This window comes from Anabrus simplex, chromosome 1 (genome assembly GCF_040414725.1).
Source record: "Anabrus simplex isolate iqAnaSimp1 chromosome 1, ASM4041472v1, whole genome shotgun sequence".
NCBI lineage: Eukaryota > Metazoa > Arthropoda > Insecta > Orthoptera > Tettigoniidae > Anabrus > Anabrus simplex.
Genome location: NC_090265.1, coordinates 1,749,866,362 through 1,749,882,713, shown reverse-complemented (window position 1 = coordinate 1,749,882,713; position 16,352 = coordinate 1,749,866,362). Strand labels below are relative to the sequence as shown.

At 39.1% G+C, this 16,352-nt stretch overlaps 1 protein-coding gene across 1 annotated transcript in view; it reads left to right on the top strand.

The window, feature by feature from the left end:
• The window catches only part of BicC (protein bicaudal C), a 345,922-nt gene that overhangs the window by 259,159 nt on the left and 70,411 nt on the right, over nt 1-16,352 (top strand). Inside the window, exon 10 of the mRNA XM_067138510.2 lies at nt 3,486-3,773. Coding sequence (XP_066994611.1) covers nt 3,486-3,773 — 288 coding nt within the window. The remainder of the gene's footprint in view (nt 1-3,485; nt 3,774-16,352) is intronic.

Below are 16,352 nucleotides of genomic sequence, written 5' to 3'. Positions count from 1 at the left end.
CAGTATGTAACTGCACAATTTGTGAGTTTGAGTCATCAGTCCATAGACTAGTTTGATGCAGCTATCCATGCCGCCCTATCCTGTGCTAATCTTTTCATTTCCATCTAACTGCATCCTAGAGCTACTCAGTTCTTGTCTTATTCATACCTTGGTCTGATAGTCTACCTCTACCATTCTAACCACCTAAACTTCGCTCAACCAACTGAAGTCCAGGGTGTCTTAAAATGTACCCTATCATTCTATCTCTTCTCGCCAAATTTAGCCAAATCGATCTCGATCTCCTCACCAGTTTGATTCAGTATCTCTTCATTCGTGATATGATCTATCCATTTCACCTTCAGCATTCTTCTGTAACACACTTCAGAAGATTTTCTCTTTCTGAGCTAGTTATCATCCATGTTTAACTTCCATACAATGCCACGCTGCAGAAGAAAGTCTTAAACATCTAATTTCTATAAATCTATGTTCAAAGTGAGCACATTTCTTAAGAGAGACCTTCTTTGCTTGCGCTAGTCAGCATTTCCTGCCCTTGCTTCTGCCATTGTTATTTTCCTACCCAAGTAACAATGTTTATCTACTTACTTCAAGACTTCACTTCCTAATCTAATATTTCCTGCAACATCTGAATTTGTTAGACCACATTCTATTACTTTTGTTTTGGACTTATTTATTTTCATCTAGTGCTCCTTTCCCAAGAATTCAGTAACTTCTAAATAACCATCTTTATTCTCTAAAAAAGAATTTACTCTAATCTCTGAAAACCTGAATTCTATTTTCTGTATACAATATTAAATTATAAACTTCTGGAATACGTTCTGAAGTTAACAAGTGTTCCTCTTTTTACATAATGTCTTATCAAATTTTCATTCTATTATTTATTTTATCAATTACAGTTCTGAGTGATAAGGGGTGGCTATGAACAGGAAATTACAGAATAGCTCTTGGATGTTGTGCAATGGAGAAGTTGAAGCTTGACAGAGGAATATCTAGAAACATGAAAATTCACTTCGTGTGGACTGTCAAAGCTAGAGAACATAAGCATACCGGTATTGACTCCTCTGAAATATGGTGCTGGGGAAGAATACTAAGAATATCATGGACACAGAGAAGAATTAGTGTCAATCAGAAATGAGCTAGGCATGAGAAAACCTCTTTCCTTACTATGCCACAAGAAGATATTTCAGTTTTTTCGGCCACATCGCAAGATGACAGGACAAATAATGAAGGCTTCAGTACAGGGAATAGTTGACGGTAAAAGGCCAAGAGGAAGAGCACCAAGCAGATGAGTTGATCAGATGGAGGTGGTTACCCAGATGCCTTTAAGGAAGTCTGTATTTGAGGCAGAAAATATAGAACAATGGAAGTTGGTAGTGGCAATTGGGAACTAGAAGTGGGTGGGGGGCACAAAAATTTATAAACAAAATGTAGCAGGGGTCTGAGGGATATAGGAGTGGAGGTTAGACAGCAAAATAGAAAGGAAAAAAAGCAATCTACAAAATGGTAAGTTTTTTATGCTCTCTGAGCAATTTTCAACAAACAAGAAAAGGTTGACAGTTTACAAACTTAACTGTGGTATTAAGCTTTTTAAGATTTTGATTCAATACTATACAATAAAATTTTTACTAAAGGAAAAATTCCACATGTATTAAAATTAAAGAGGAAGGACAATGTGATTATACAATAGTCATTTTGTATTTGAATACACATTAACTGGGTGAAACTGCCAGACTGACAAATGTAAGCGGCAAAAATATACCCCTGCAATCCTTCACACCCTGCTGCAAGAGTCTTCACTACTTGCTGTAGTGCTGTACGATTTTGTTTGCTGCGGCATTTTATGCATGCTTCCGCTAGGTAATTTTTAAATAATTATTGAATGAATTAAAGGAAATAATTGGGTGATAAAACAGGGTTTGTATATTTTTTACGAGGGTCAAGTCATAAGTCATGGCAACTATTTTTTTTCTTGCAAACTAAGATATGCATTTGGAAATATAGGGCATGTACTTATGCATAGTGCCTGAAGACAAATTCTGACTTCACGAAATGATCGTAGGAAAGTGACAAAACACAGGCCATTGGTAAACATTGTTTTATTATGGTATAGACAGCAAATACACAAGACTACGTACAAAAGACAATCTCCACTGGTTACAGACCTTCGAAATAATCACACAAGGCTTCCACTGTGCGTTGCCAGTGGTGGGGCAGGCGCTGAATACCATTCGCTGCATTTGTATAGTTAACGTGTGCCATCTCTCTCCGAAATGCTGTTACGATGTCCTCTTTGTTAGCAAACCATTGTCCACATAATGGCTTCTTGACTTTGGGGATTAGATCATAGTCACATGGGCTCGGATCAGGCAAATAAACTGTATATAGGATAATATCTTTTGTTTATTTCCACCTATTCAATACATTACAAGAAGTTGACATTTATTTTAAAACATTATTCAGATGAGACATGTTTCGCCTCTCACTTTGAGGCATCTTCAGTCATTATCAAAATGCCTCAAGATGCCTCAAAGTGAGAGGCGAAACATGTCTCATCTGAATAACGTTTTAAAATAAATGTCAACTTCTTGTAATGTATTGAATAGGTGGAAATAAAAAAGATATTATCCTATATACAGTTTATGAAACTTTCAATACGGACGAAAAATGATTTTCATCACTTGTAAGTCAGGCAAATAAGGCGGGTGTGGAAGAACCTCCCATCCCCACCATTGTTGACTTCCATTTTGTGATGCTCTCACTCACACACTGAACTTGGGGGCATGCTTAGACCCACACTGCTGTTTACATACACCATCTAGTAGCATCATACGCAAGTACATACCGTACGTTTCCAAATGCATATCTTAGATTTTCCATGTTGTCCCCTATTCGCGAGAAATTAATTGCCATGACTTATAACTCGACCTACGTAAAATTCCTGGTATTAGTCTGCTAAAATGGAACAAAAATAGTTCCCCACCCCCTCACCCCACAAAGTGAAGTGACTGCCTCCCCAATGCACCCCCTCCCAAATCTCCCCCACTGATGGAAGTAGCAGGTTAAGTCCAGAACAAATTGGCACATGTATGAGGTCACAATGCTCAGCCCTGAGCAAAACAATTAGTGAATTACACCAGCAACAATTAAACCAACAGAATGATTTATGTAAATCTCTTAAGTTCATAAAATTGTTCAATATAGAGCTGTCATCATTTCTTTAACCATAACTTGGCTATTCTTACATGATTTGTAAATGTTATGGTATTTTTGTCACAACTCAATATATGTGTGTGTGTGTGTGTGTGTGTGTGTGTGTGTGTGTGTGTGTGTGTGTGTGTGTGTGTGTGTGTGTGTGTGTGTGTGTGTGTGTGTGTGTGTGTGTGTGTGTGTGTGTGTGTGTGTGTGTGTGTGTGTGTGTGTGTGTGAAGTTTATTGGCTTAAAATGTTTCTTCATAGAGCAACTATGTAAGCAGAATGTCTCTTTGTAGGTTGCCAAGCTGGAGTCAGTCATCCTCCGTTTCCAACACTGCTCATTCCACCTCCCTCAAGACAACCGCCAACCCCATCTCCACCCTTGTTAACTCCTACTTTAAATGGTGGACCCTGGCTTCAGTATGGCTTCATGCCATTACTCAACTCTCAAGCACACCACCAACAGCAACAGAAGCTGTTACATCATCTACTACCACCAATGGCACCTTCAGTTAATGGTAGTAGTGGATACGGCAGCCTTTCTTCACTGAACTCGACGTGGCCTAGCGCAGCTGAGGGCAATAGTAAGTATCGGATGCGTGTCCCTTCCATGTCAATGCACTACTCTTGATCACCTGTTTCTAGCTTTTTATGCTGTGTGCCCCAAGTTTTGTTCATGTATAATTAGTCACACAACAAACACTAGATGTAAGAGATATGAACATGGAAAGAAAAAAAGAAAAATTGAATGAAGTTAAATATTTACGGATATTAATTAAATTTAGTCTTTCATTTGAATACTTCCATATCCTTGCCCTAAAATTACACTTCTGTGTTACCCTCTGAATTTCTTGCCAAATATTATGAATTAGTTTTCAAAGATTAGTGATGATGGTGAAGTAAACAGGAAGTAGTACAGGAGCAACCAAATGCATGGGGAGAAGCAATGGAGCAGTATGGGATGAAGCTCAATGCAAATAAGAGTTTCTGGTGACAACAAGGATGATGGATTGACCAACAGTTCAATTTACTGCTTGGGGGAACCAGTGCTGAAGAAACTGAAATTTCAAATGCATAGTAAGTATAACGAAGACAGTAGAAAGAACAAGATGATGTACGAACAGGAAAGGCCGGCACATATATATCATCAAAGTATTAGAAGCTTGCTCTGGAGCAAGGATATATACCCCAGGAAAGCAGACATACTTCATACCTAAACGTCCGCCTCATAACGTAACGGTCAGCCTAGAGGGCGAGACGAATCTGTGAGCCATCAAATATCCAGATGGAGATGGACATGCTCAAAGTCACATTCAAGGGTAATGGTTACAGCGATTTGCAGATTCATAGAGCCCTGCATCCCAGAGAAACGACCAAGCGAAGCTCACAGAAGGAAGTGAAGGGAACTGCCTGCTTACCTTGCATTCACAACACCACAGATTGAATTTCCAAGGTCCTCCACAAACACAATATAAAAACCGTGTTTGGCACCGCCACTAAAATTGCTCGCAGTCTGGGTAAAACCAAGGACAAATTGTCCCCACTTTTACGTCCTGGGGTATACGAAATTACCTTTACTTGCAGTAAGGTATACATTGGCCAAACATGCCAGTCCATTGGTACGCGAATCAAGGAACATGAACGTAATATTTGTCTCGACCAGCCAGACAAATCAGCAATAGCTGAGCACACTCTATCATCAGATCATGTCATGTTCCAAGATGTTAGGATTTCTAAATATTTCCACAGCTTCCCGTATAATCCTGGACCTGAAGTGTCTAGTGTGGGTAGAAGCTCGAGCATCTGAAATTGACATTTTCACCTCCACATTGATGTTCAATCTTATCATAGAAGTAATTTCTTATGCACTTCAAAACATGCACAAAATCCCAAAATTGCCCATGTTTTACTTTTGTTATCTGCTGGATTTAATGAAAAGACATTCAAAATTGGTTATAAGGGCTCTGAAGGGACACCAATCAATGGCCGTTATAGCCAATAGACGTTCAAACTGGATTTTCTGTTTTGTTATTAAAAATCTGGATGTTTTAGGCTGCACACTTAACAGATTTACAGATGGTGGCCACATTATTAGACTCAATGTTAATTTTGCTACTCACTAGTCCTTATTTACATAAAATTACATAATTAATTAATCCTACACAATGATCAGTACTTGATAACAGACTGGAGTCTTCGAGGCATACTATTTACCAAATTTACATTGTTCTTATTTCTGGGTCACGATGCCATATCTCGGTTAGTCGTTCCATTAAGGCTTGCTTCGTAGTGATGTTACTCTTCTTCGGCTTCATCTTAATTATAACCCAGAGATTTTAAATAGGGTTAAGATCTGGTAAGTTCCCTAGCCAGGGAAGAACACTGACCTCCTCCTCAGCCAAATAATTCAACACAGACTTCGCCGTGTGACAGGAAGCTCTATCCTGCATCATGACAAATTCCCCATTTGGAAACAAGCAATTCGCCTGTGGCAGTTCTTCTTTCAGTACCCTTAGGTACTGATACTGTCATAGTTCCCTCTACAATATAAGTATATCCAGGGCCCCACACTGACATCATTCCCCAAATCATCACACTGGCTGGGTGTTTAACACTTTGTTGAACACAATGTTGAATTCCTTGTTCAGTATCCTCCTGAGGTATTGAGAGTATTCATCGCAAATAGAGAAGATGGATTCATCTGTAAAGATCACCTGGAAGGAAAACAGACCCCTTTATAACACTCAGCTTATAACTGACACTCAGAGAGAGGGGGAAACAGTTCCATACACAACAATAAAATGAACTTCCAAAAATTCTCAATGACATTTTGCTCTAGTGGGCCTCCTCAAGTAATTAATCCTTCTAAATGAACTTTTCATGTTTATTTATTGTAGAAATAAGTAAATAAAAGGATTTACCTTTTACCAATCTAATGGGGTCCAGTGTTTGAGGCCTCTAGCCCACTTAAGGCACTTCACAGCCATTGAAAGAATGATCTTGGTTTTTTTTTTTAGGAGGCTGACAAGTTCAGAATCCTTCCCTCTGTCACTAAGTTTTTGTTTATGTCCACATTTCCCATTACGATTCCGTTGGTATTCTTGTTCTTTACCACACTTTTTTTATTCTGCTAACAGATTTTTGGGATGTACTCAGTTTTTTGCTATGGCCCTCTGTGAGTAAGTCTTTCCTTGTAAAAGAACAAGTGGAACTGCTATTTTCCAGGGGCGAATGCTGGTCATGAAAGTCAGGCTTGCTCTTCCATTCGTGAAAGTTGGTAGGGTGGGACATTTATTTATTTATTTATTTATTAATGTCTTTCTGTACATAGTTCTGAATGAATAAAATTTATAAACCCAATAATCGCTAAATCACATGAACATTTTAATCATTGGTTACATGAACATGCATTCAAACTGGTTACGTCACACCTTCAAGAATGGCCAAAAGAATAACAATCAGACACATTTTATAATTACTAACAAATCATGACAAGCCAGTGATTATATAATTTAAACAAGTAAACGTCAAACTATGTACACAGAAAAATTGCAACTATTTATTAGATCATCGTACTTGAAAACAAACGCTACTCTGCGGCTTCTCTTTACAAAACCATCAATAACTTCATCATAGAAAGAGGACTGTAATCTAATTTTTGCAAGCAATCCTTTTTCAATCGACAACATAGCTAATGATGAGTCTCTCCCGACCTTGAGTCGATCTGCAATATGTATTAATGCGTCTCAGTGTTGAAAAAGGATGTTCTGCAGAGGATGTAGTGGCAGGAATTGTTGCTACAAGTTTGATGAGCTTGAAAATTTCTGGCATACCCATGTACAATTTATTAGTATGCATAAACTGCATTAAGCCTGAAACACTTTTCTCTTTAAAATCAGAAGATGAATACATCACACATAATTCGGTTTTTAAGCGAACAATGTCGAAAAATGAACCATAGGTCTTTTCTAGGGCAGTAACATCACTGTCTGGAAACCTATTTCTGTGCTTCCCGAACAAATCACAATCCAACAGCGAGAAGAACAGATTTTTTTTATGCATTTAATACGCTCTCCTATTTGGACAAGTACATTGTCAATAATGTCATTGAATAGACGTTTGTATTTTGATGTTTCTGGCTCATCACTAATTCTTCAATTTTTAGGGCACGGCTGTCCTCCATAAACATCAATTTCAGTATCAGCATGTCCATACAAACTATCAAAATCTTCATCTCTCATAGACTGGATATTTAAAGAGTTCCTCAACCTTCTTGCCACAGTACTGAATATCCAGACTTTTTGTTTGTAAAATATTGAACACTGCATCGGAGAATGAAAAAAATCTTGGAGAACACTGCCAGCAGAAATCTAGTATTGAACTTAAGTAAGAAGAACAAAAATCCTTGTGCTTTCAATGTAGTGTCTTCATCCCAGTCGTCTGAAGTATCTTGGACATGTTGAAAGAATTTCACCAGCGTATCATAATATTCCTTCACAGTAATAATAAGACGTGAAGCAAAATTCCATCTCTTTGGTGCTACTCTTGGCAACTTCTTCTGAACAAACTCTCGAAGAGCAGCTGTTCTCTTTGTAGACTTTGAAACAAAAAGCAGCAAGTCCTGACATTGTTTGGAAGAAAATTGTACATTCTTTGATTTTTGAAGCAGACTGCTGTAGTGTTAAATTCAATAGGTGGCTATAACAATGCACAAATGTCGCATATGGATACTGGTCTTGAAGTAGTTTATTAAGCCCATTCACATGAGCGGCTAAGACAGCAGCACAGTCATATGTTTGAGCTACAATCTTTTCCTCACAACTGAACTCTTTTAAAATAGCACGAACATGATTTAAGAAGGCTCCAGCAGTGCGATCTTTACTAACGTCAGCAAAACCAAGAAACCTCTCTTGAATTTCACCACTTTCATCTACAAAACGGAGTAAAGTAGAGAGTTGTGACTTACTAATATCGGACGTTTCGTCCAACATTGCCACAAAAGTTGCTCGTTTAAGCTCCTCCTTTATTATTCTCAAAATTACTGAACTTATTTCTGCTATTAAAATATTTTGGATTGCAGACGACGTCCCTCTAAAAATGGTGGAGTCTTTCAGATGAGCTGCCACTTGTAAATTGTAGAAGTTCGATGTAATTCCCTCTGTTTATGGAAGTTGTAGACTCATCATGTCCACGAAATGGTAGTTCCTGTTCTGCTAAAAAACACACTGCATCGATCAGTCGTTTAAGTATGTCACGATTTTTCGTTACCTTTTCATTATGAAGTTGGCTGCTGATGCGTTTCTGTTCATCCAGCTGGTGGTCGATCGTTGTATGCCCAAAGCTATTTAACTGCAAGAAACACTTAATATGGTTTGCAGATTTCTCATGTCTTGTAATGGACAGTGTCAAGGTGTTCAAATTGTCAAAGCCACTTTTACACCATACACCAGTATCAGCAGAAAATAGTCAACACGGCCAGCAAAACAGTCTATTTAGTTTCTTGGACCCTGTCAACCAGTGCATATTTTGAAATACAGAGAACGAACGTACATATTCTCTATCTTTCTCCCTTTGCTGTGTCTTTAAATCTGACAGCGCCGGACAGGGCCTGCCATTCTTAATAATGTCTGTTTTCTCTTGGATAGTCCTCCGAGAAAATGGATTTGATAACAAGCTGTCAATAATGCACGGTTCGGAACCCATTGCAGCACGTCAAATCATTCAGAATAGATTATCAGGAACTTGCAGTACACTACTCACTGACACAACACACTAGATCTGTAGCTCTCAAGACCAGAGCTTCCAACTACACATTACAAACGTGACAGCTTGCAATCGGCCTTGGAGAGAAGAAACCTGCGCGTGCATACATTTCTCGCTGTGTCGACAGCTCCGCTGAAGCTCCTAAAACACGAGCAAGCCTCACTGGACTCGCCAACATGCGATTTGTATAATGCAGATCTATTACAGATACGGTACATATTGTAATTTTTTTAACTCGCCTGCTTTAGAAAAATATTGCGCTTGCTCGGAGAAATTGCCCCTGCTATTTTCCAAAGAGATAAATCTCTTGCCTTACCCATAACCTCACTTTTGATTCATGACACAACTTCACACTAAAATCTGAAAATACAATGTCTGTATATAAAACACAGAAGAAAATAATTTTGTAAATAGCAGAAGCAACTAACTTCCAAAAACACAGTAATTCTTTTCATATTTAAAATAAAATGCACTAGTATCCAAAAGTTAAGCATAAGTAAAGAGTAAGCAGGGCAACAGGAAATAGACCGCAAATCGCACGACATATGCACCTACCAACCTTATGTGTTCGCTCTGTATAGGAAAGGAGTGTTCCCTGCTTTGACAAGTGGCTTAACCACAAGGTAAACACAGCCAGTGCCTCCGCCCCACATTCCCTCAGTCGCGTTTGCCCTGTTATAGTGTGCAGAGTGCAACCTTATGGTGAACGTGACAGCATGACACAATGCCATTTGGACCCTGTTTTTCAGGGTAGAATACTTAGCCGCCTGAAAGCAGGCCAGACACAGACCGAAGTCGCCGCATCCTTGAATGTGCCACAAAGTGTCATTTCCAGGCTTTTGAGAAGATTTCGAGACACAGGAGATGTTAGTTATAGGCCAGTACCAGGTCGACCAAGGATTATCACCCCACAGCAGGGCCAATATCTGGCCTTAACTGCCCGATGAAATCGGAATGCACCTGCAAGACAACTGTCGGCGGAGCTTGCAGCAGTCTCAGGGGTTGCCATTTCCCAGCAAACTGTGTACCGGAGGCTCAGAACAGCAGGGCTGTTTGCCAGACGTCCAGCGGTGCGTGTCCCGCTCACTCCAGCACAGACTATGGAGCCGTCAACATCGAAATTGGACTATGAATGAATGGAGGCATGTGCTCTTTAGATAAATCCCGCTTCAGTTTGCAGAACAATTCCCATTGCATATTAATCTGGAGAGAACCGGGTAGCTGATACAACCACAGGAACATCGTGGAATGAGACTAGTGTGGTGGTGGTGGTGGTGGCGTCATGGTGTGGGGCAACATAATGTTGAATGGCCATACGGGCCTGCAAATCTTCATGGGTGGTCCGAGGAACACTGTTAATGCTCGGTGATACAGGGATGAGGTACTGAGACCACATGTTCGACTCTCTTGAGGTGCAGTTGGTCCAGACTTCCTCTTAATGGACGATAATGCGCGACCGCACCACACTGCTCTGGTGGATGAATTTCTGGCTGGGGAAGGCATTCATTACCTGGACTGGCCAGCGGGGTCTGTGGATCTGAAGCCTACAGAACATGCCTGGGATGCACTGGGGAGGCAAATTGCATCCTGTCAGACTCCACCAAGGACCCTCAAAGACCTGCGTAATACCCTTTCAGAGGAATGGGATAGACTGCCATAAGTGCTCTTGGACCATGTGATAGAGAGCATGCCACATCGCTGCGAAGCATGTGTGGCTGTTAGGGGTAACCATACACCCTATTAACAGCATATTTTGTTGTGGAAGACATAGCCAAGTTTTGTTGATTGTTGTCAAAGCTATCGGAACATTTCCGACACTGTTTTCTTGGACAAGTTGTGACATACGGTGTGTCAGCTTCCATTCGTTCAGCAATCCATCTGACATTCCTATCGGGCGGTATGACCTCGTTTAGTGATTATGCTTAACTTTTCGACACTGGTGTACTTCATGCTAAAGAGGCTGAATTTTGTAATCCACAAGATGAAGCACCAGCTGACTGCAGTGCTACCACAACAAACCAAATAACAGAAAAATTCCTTCTAAATATACCCAAGATATGAAGTGAATAATACCAGCATGCTGCAGATAAATAGTGATTGATTTATTATTTGTCCTCTGCTGCTTAAACTATCTAAGTAAATACTCTTCAATATCTTTGTGCTCAGATATTCTGACACGTTTCATTTTAAATAATTTTCTTCAAAAAGAGGCTGCATATTCTCTTTGGCCGTACAGATTGTAGAAATCATTCAGTGTGATACAATACGTTCGCGATGCTGACATTTGTTTCCCTAATTTTTAAACACTATGTTGTGTGACTTTCCTTCAATATTAAACATTTTCTTTTGCATCACCTTCACAGCGATGTTTCTTGACTATTTAATGGACAGACTGATTTAAAGTATACAAAAATAAACATTGGACGTTATAGTCAATACATTTCTCTGAAAATGTGATCAGAATACATACTTTTTTATGATGTCTTAATATGTAATGTCGTACTAAATTATTTTTTAAATACAGTGGAACCTTGGATTGCGAGCATAATTCGTTCCAGCTACATGCTTGTAATCCAAAGCGCTCGTATATCAAAGCAAGTTTTCTCATAAGAAACAATTGAAACACGGATGATTCGTCCACAACTCAAAAATATTTGCATACCATTTCTAAAACAAAATATAACGTAAAACAAATTAAAGTGCACTTTTCCTTACAATAGAATCATTGTTGGTGTGAGGGAGACTAGAGATGATATGAGAAGAGTTACTCTGTAGCACGAATTTCAATAACGGTATCACTGCTATGTGCTGGCTCACTGGAATAGTTTCCTTTTCGTGCAACTTTAACTAGGAACCTGTCCAATGACTGTTGCTTTCGTCTCTTTTGAAGATTTCACAAAAATGTGACATTGCATTGTCATTGAACTGATTCATTGCTCGCACTGCTACAGCCTTATTCGGATGGTGTTTTTCTACAAAATTTTGCACTGTTTCCCACATTTTGCACTTCTCCCGAATCTCAGTTAAAAAGAGAGATTCCATTGACTTTTCCTCCTCCTCTTCTCCAGACAAGATCTCCATAACCTCCTCCTATTTTTCGCGATGCAGGTCCATTTGTTTGTTGGTGGTCAGTTCTTGGCTATGTTCTTCCACAAGCTCTTGAATGTGCACGTCATTCACCTCCAGCCCCATAGTCTTCCATAAGGACACAATTTCATCGACAACTGGAGGCTTATTGTCGCCAACAATACTCTCAGTCACGTCCAAGAACACAGTCAGGCCACCACTTTCCCCAAGTGGAAGTGAGTTCTCTTCATGACTCCATCCCAGGCTTTATTAATGATCTTCAGGCAATTCACAATGGGGAAATTATTTCTTCCAAACTCTCGGAGGGTAAGGTTTGTTCCTTCGGTCACTTCGAAGCATCGCTGAAATAGTGCTTTGCTGTATAGCTTCTTGAAGTTTGAAATGACTTGCTGATCCATAGGCTGGAGTAGTGGAGTAGTATTGGAAGGAAGGAACTTAACCTTAACAAACTTGAATTCCTCCAGTGTCATCCTGAAGGCCTGGAGGATGAGCAGGAGCATTGTCCATAACCAGCAAGACTTTGAGCGGCAGATTATTTTCTGAAATGTATTTCTTCAATACAGAACCAAAGATCTTGTTCATCTATTCAACAAGCGAACGGGGGAGGGGAAATCGTAGGCACACGTGACGCTCATATTGCGGATCCTCACTCACTTATTAAGTTACAATTTATTTAAAATGTTTACTCGTCTTGCAAAACACTCGTAGACAAAGTTGCTCGCATTCCGAGGTTTCACTGTACTGTGTTTATATAGGATTCAGATGGGGCCATTAGATTTCACCGTTATGTCCAATACATCTTTAAAAGCAATGTCGCAATAAACGGTTTCAACTGTACTGTATGTTCTTAGCTTATTCCTAAGGACCTTCACGGTTTGCTGAATTATTTGCTTAAAAGGGTAGAGTTGGAGCACTTAGGTCAAAAAACTTCATCAAAAAACATAATGGCATATTTTTTAATCTCATAAATATCTGTAATACTTTGAAAGAACTTCAACTTCAATCACTACTGATCTACATTTAGGGCAGTTTCCTAGCCATTTCTTACATGCTCGCAAAGAAATTGGAAAATAATTGGAAAATTATTGAACATTCCCCTTGGTAAGTTATTCCAATCGCTAACTCCATTTCCTATAAATGAATATTTGCCCCAGTTTGTCCTCTTGAATTCCAACTTTATCTTAATATTGTGATCTTTCCTACTTTTAAAGACACCACTCAAACTTATTCATCTACTGATGTCCTCCCACGCCATCTCTCCACTGACAGCTCGGAACATACCACTTAATCGAGCAGCTCGTCTCCTTTCTCCTAAGTCTTCCCAGCCCAAACTTTGCAACATTTTTGTAATGCTAATCTTTTGTCGGAAATCACTCAGAACAAATCGAGCTGCTTTTCTTTGGATTTTTTCCAGTTCTTGAATCAAGTAATCCTGGTGAGGGTCCCATACACTGGAACCATACTCTAGTTCGGGTCTTACCAGAGATTTATATGCCCTCTCCTTTACATCCTTACAACCACCTCTAAATACCCTCATAACCATGTGCAGAGATCTGTACCCTTTATTGACAATCATATTTGTGATTACCCCAATGAAGTTCTTTTCTTATATTAACACCTAGGTACTTACAATGATCCCCAAAAGTAACTTTCACCCCATCAACACAGTAATTAAAACTGAGAGGACTTTCTCTATTTGTGAAACTCACAACCTGGCTTTTAACCCCGTTTATCATCATACCATTGCCCACCGTCCATCTCGCAACACTATCGAGGTCACCCTGCAGCTCCTCACAATCTTGTAACTTATTACTCTGTACAAAATAACATCATCTGCTAAAAGCCTTATCTCCGATTCCACTTCTTTACACACATCATTGATATGTATAAGAAAATATAAAGGTCCAATAATACTGCCTTGAGGAATTCCCCTCTTAATTATTACAGTGTCAGATACAGCTTCTCCTACTCTAATTCTCTGAGTTCTGTTTTCTAGAAATATAGCCACCCATTCAGTCACTCGTTTTTCTAATCCAACAGCACTCATTTTTGCCAGTAGTCTCCCATGATCTACCCTATCAAATGCCGTAGATAGGTCAATCGCAATACAGTCCATTTGGCTTCCTGAATCCAGGATATCTGCTATCTTGCTGAAATCCTACAAGCTGAGCTTCAGTCGAATAACCTTTCCTAAACCCAAACTGCCTTTTGTAAAACCAGTTATTAATTTTGCATACATGTCTTATATAATCAAAAGAATGCTTTCCCAAAGCTTACATACAATGCATGTCAAACTGACTGGCCTGTAATTTTCAGCTTTATGTCTATCACCCTCTCCTTTATACACAGGGGCTACTATAGCAACTCTCCATTCGTATGGTATAGCTCCTGATATTGATGTAAACAATCAAATAAGTATTTCAGATATGGTACTATATCCCAACCGATTGTCTTTAGTATATCCCCAGAAATCTTATCAATTCCAGCTGCTTTTCTAGTTATCAACTTTTGTATCTTACTGTAAATGTCATTGTTATCATAGGTAAATTTTAATACTTCTTTAATATTACTCACATCCCATATCTCTACATTATCCTTGTAACCAACAATCTTTACATACTGCTGACTGAATACTTCTGCCTTTTGAAGATCGTCGCATACACACTCCCTTGTTCATTAATGATTCCTGGAATGTCCTTCTTTGAACCTGTTTCTGCCTTAAAGTACCTATACATACCCTTCCATTTTTTTCACTAAAATCTGTATGACCAGCAATTATGCTCGCCATCATGTTATCCTTAGCTGACTTCTTTACTAGATTCAATTTCCTACTAAGTTCCTTCAATTTCTCCTTACTTCCATAACCATTTCTAACTCTATTTCGTTCCAACCTGCGCCTCCTTAGTCTCTTTACTTCACTGTTATAATATAGTGGATCTTTACCATTCCTTACCACCTTTAAATGTACAAACCTATTTTCATATTCCTCAACAATTGCTTTAAATCCATCCCAGAGTCTGTTTACATTTTTATTTACCATTTTCCAGCGATCATACTTACTTTTTTAAAACTCCCTCATGCCTGTTTTATCAGCCATATGGTACTGCCTAATGGTTAATGCATGTGGATTCTAACCCATATGAACATTTTAAGCTCTTCAGAAATGTTCCTCAAATGACTTTCAGAGGGAAAAGCTAACCAGTCATGCTTCAAATATTGTCTGACTCCTTCAGAAGATTTTATTTTGAGTAGCAACCTGTCAAAAATGAAATAATCACTTGATCACTTCCAATGGGAAACTTTAACCTTTAATCATAGCTTCTATAACCATTTTTCCTTTTTACTTAGACTTATTACTTGTGCATTGGCAGTGAGTCAAATTAAGTTTCTTTTCCAGAATAGTAATCTTGGGATTAATTAGTATTAATGAACTTGACCATTTTTGGTTCCTGTTACATCCATATTTACTAATGTTTAACAACCAGTAAAAAAGGGCTTATAAGGGTCTACCAGTCAATACAATTGATTTACACAGTTAGTATAAGGTGATAACTAAATTAATTCATTCAGTCATTGTACATCTGTAGAGAAAATTATTTATCTTCTTCAGAGATAATTTACAAAAACAAAAAACAAAAAAGACGGTCAAAATCTCCAAGAAGATGCTTAAAATTACAATACATAAGACCTTATCCCATGAACGTACTATGCTGGCGTAGCAGGGGGAGAGGTGATACTCCCACGTGGCACGTCCCAGGTGGCAGATAGGGAGGTACTTGCCGGCAGACTTGAGCGATATAAAATAGCTCTTGCGGACCAAACACCCTACCCTCTGTGGGTGGGGGATGCAGACGAAGAATGCACCCATGGTATCCCCTATCTGTCATAAGAGGCAACTAAAAGGGGCGACCAAGGGATGATTGAATTAGAACCATGAGACTACTTGTAATTAGTACCATCGCTTGGGAAACACCATGGGTCGCCTTTACTTAAGAGTAATACCACTATGTTAAGTATAAAATTGGTTTGTGATTAGTAGCAAGAGAATGTGAATCAGGATGGGTTTTATAGTACAGGTGATTAGTACCACTACATGTGGAACACCACGGGCTTATGTTACCTGTAATTAGTACCATTATGTGAGAAACACCATGGGTCTGGGTGTTGCCTGTGATTAGTACCACTATGAGTGACACCGCAGGTCTGCGTTGCCTATGATTAGTACCAGCCATGTGGGGAACACCATGGGATAGTAAGAGTCTCTGTGATTAGTACACTTACGTGAGGAACGTCATAAGGTTTGCATTGCCTGT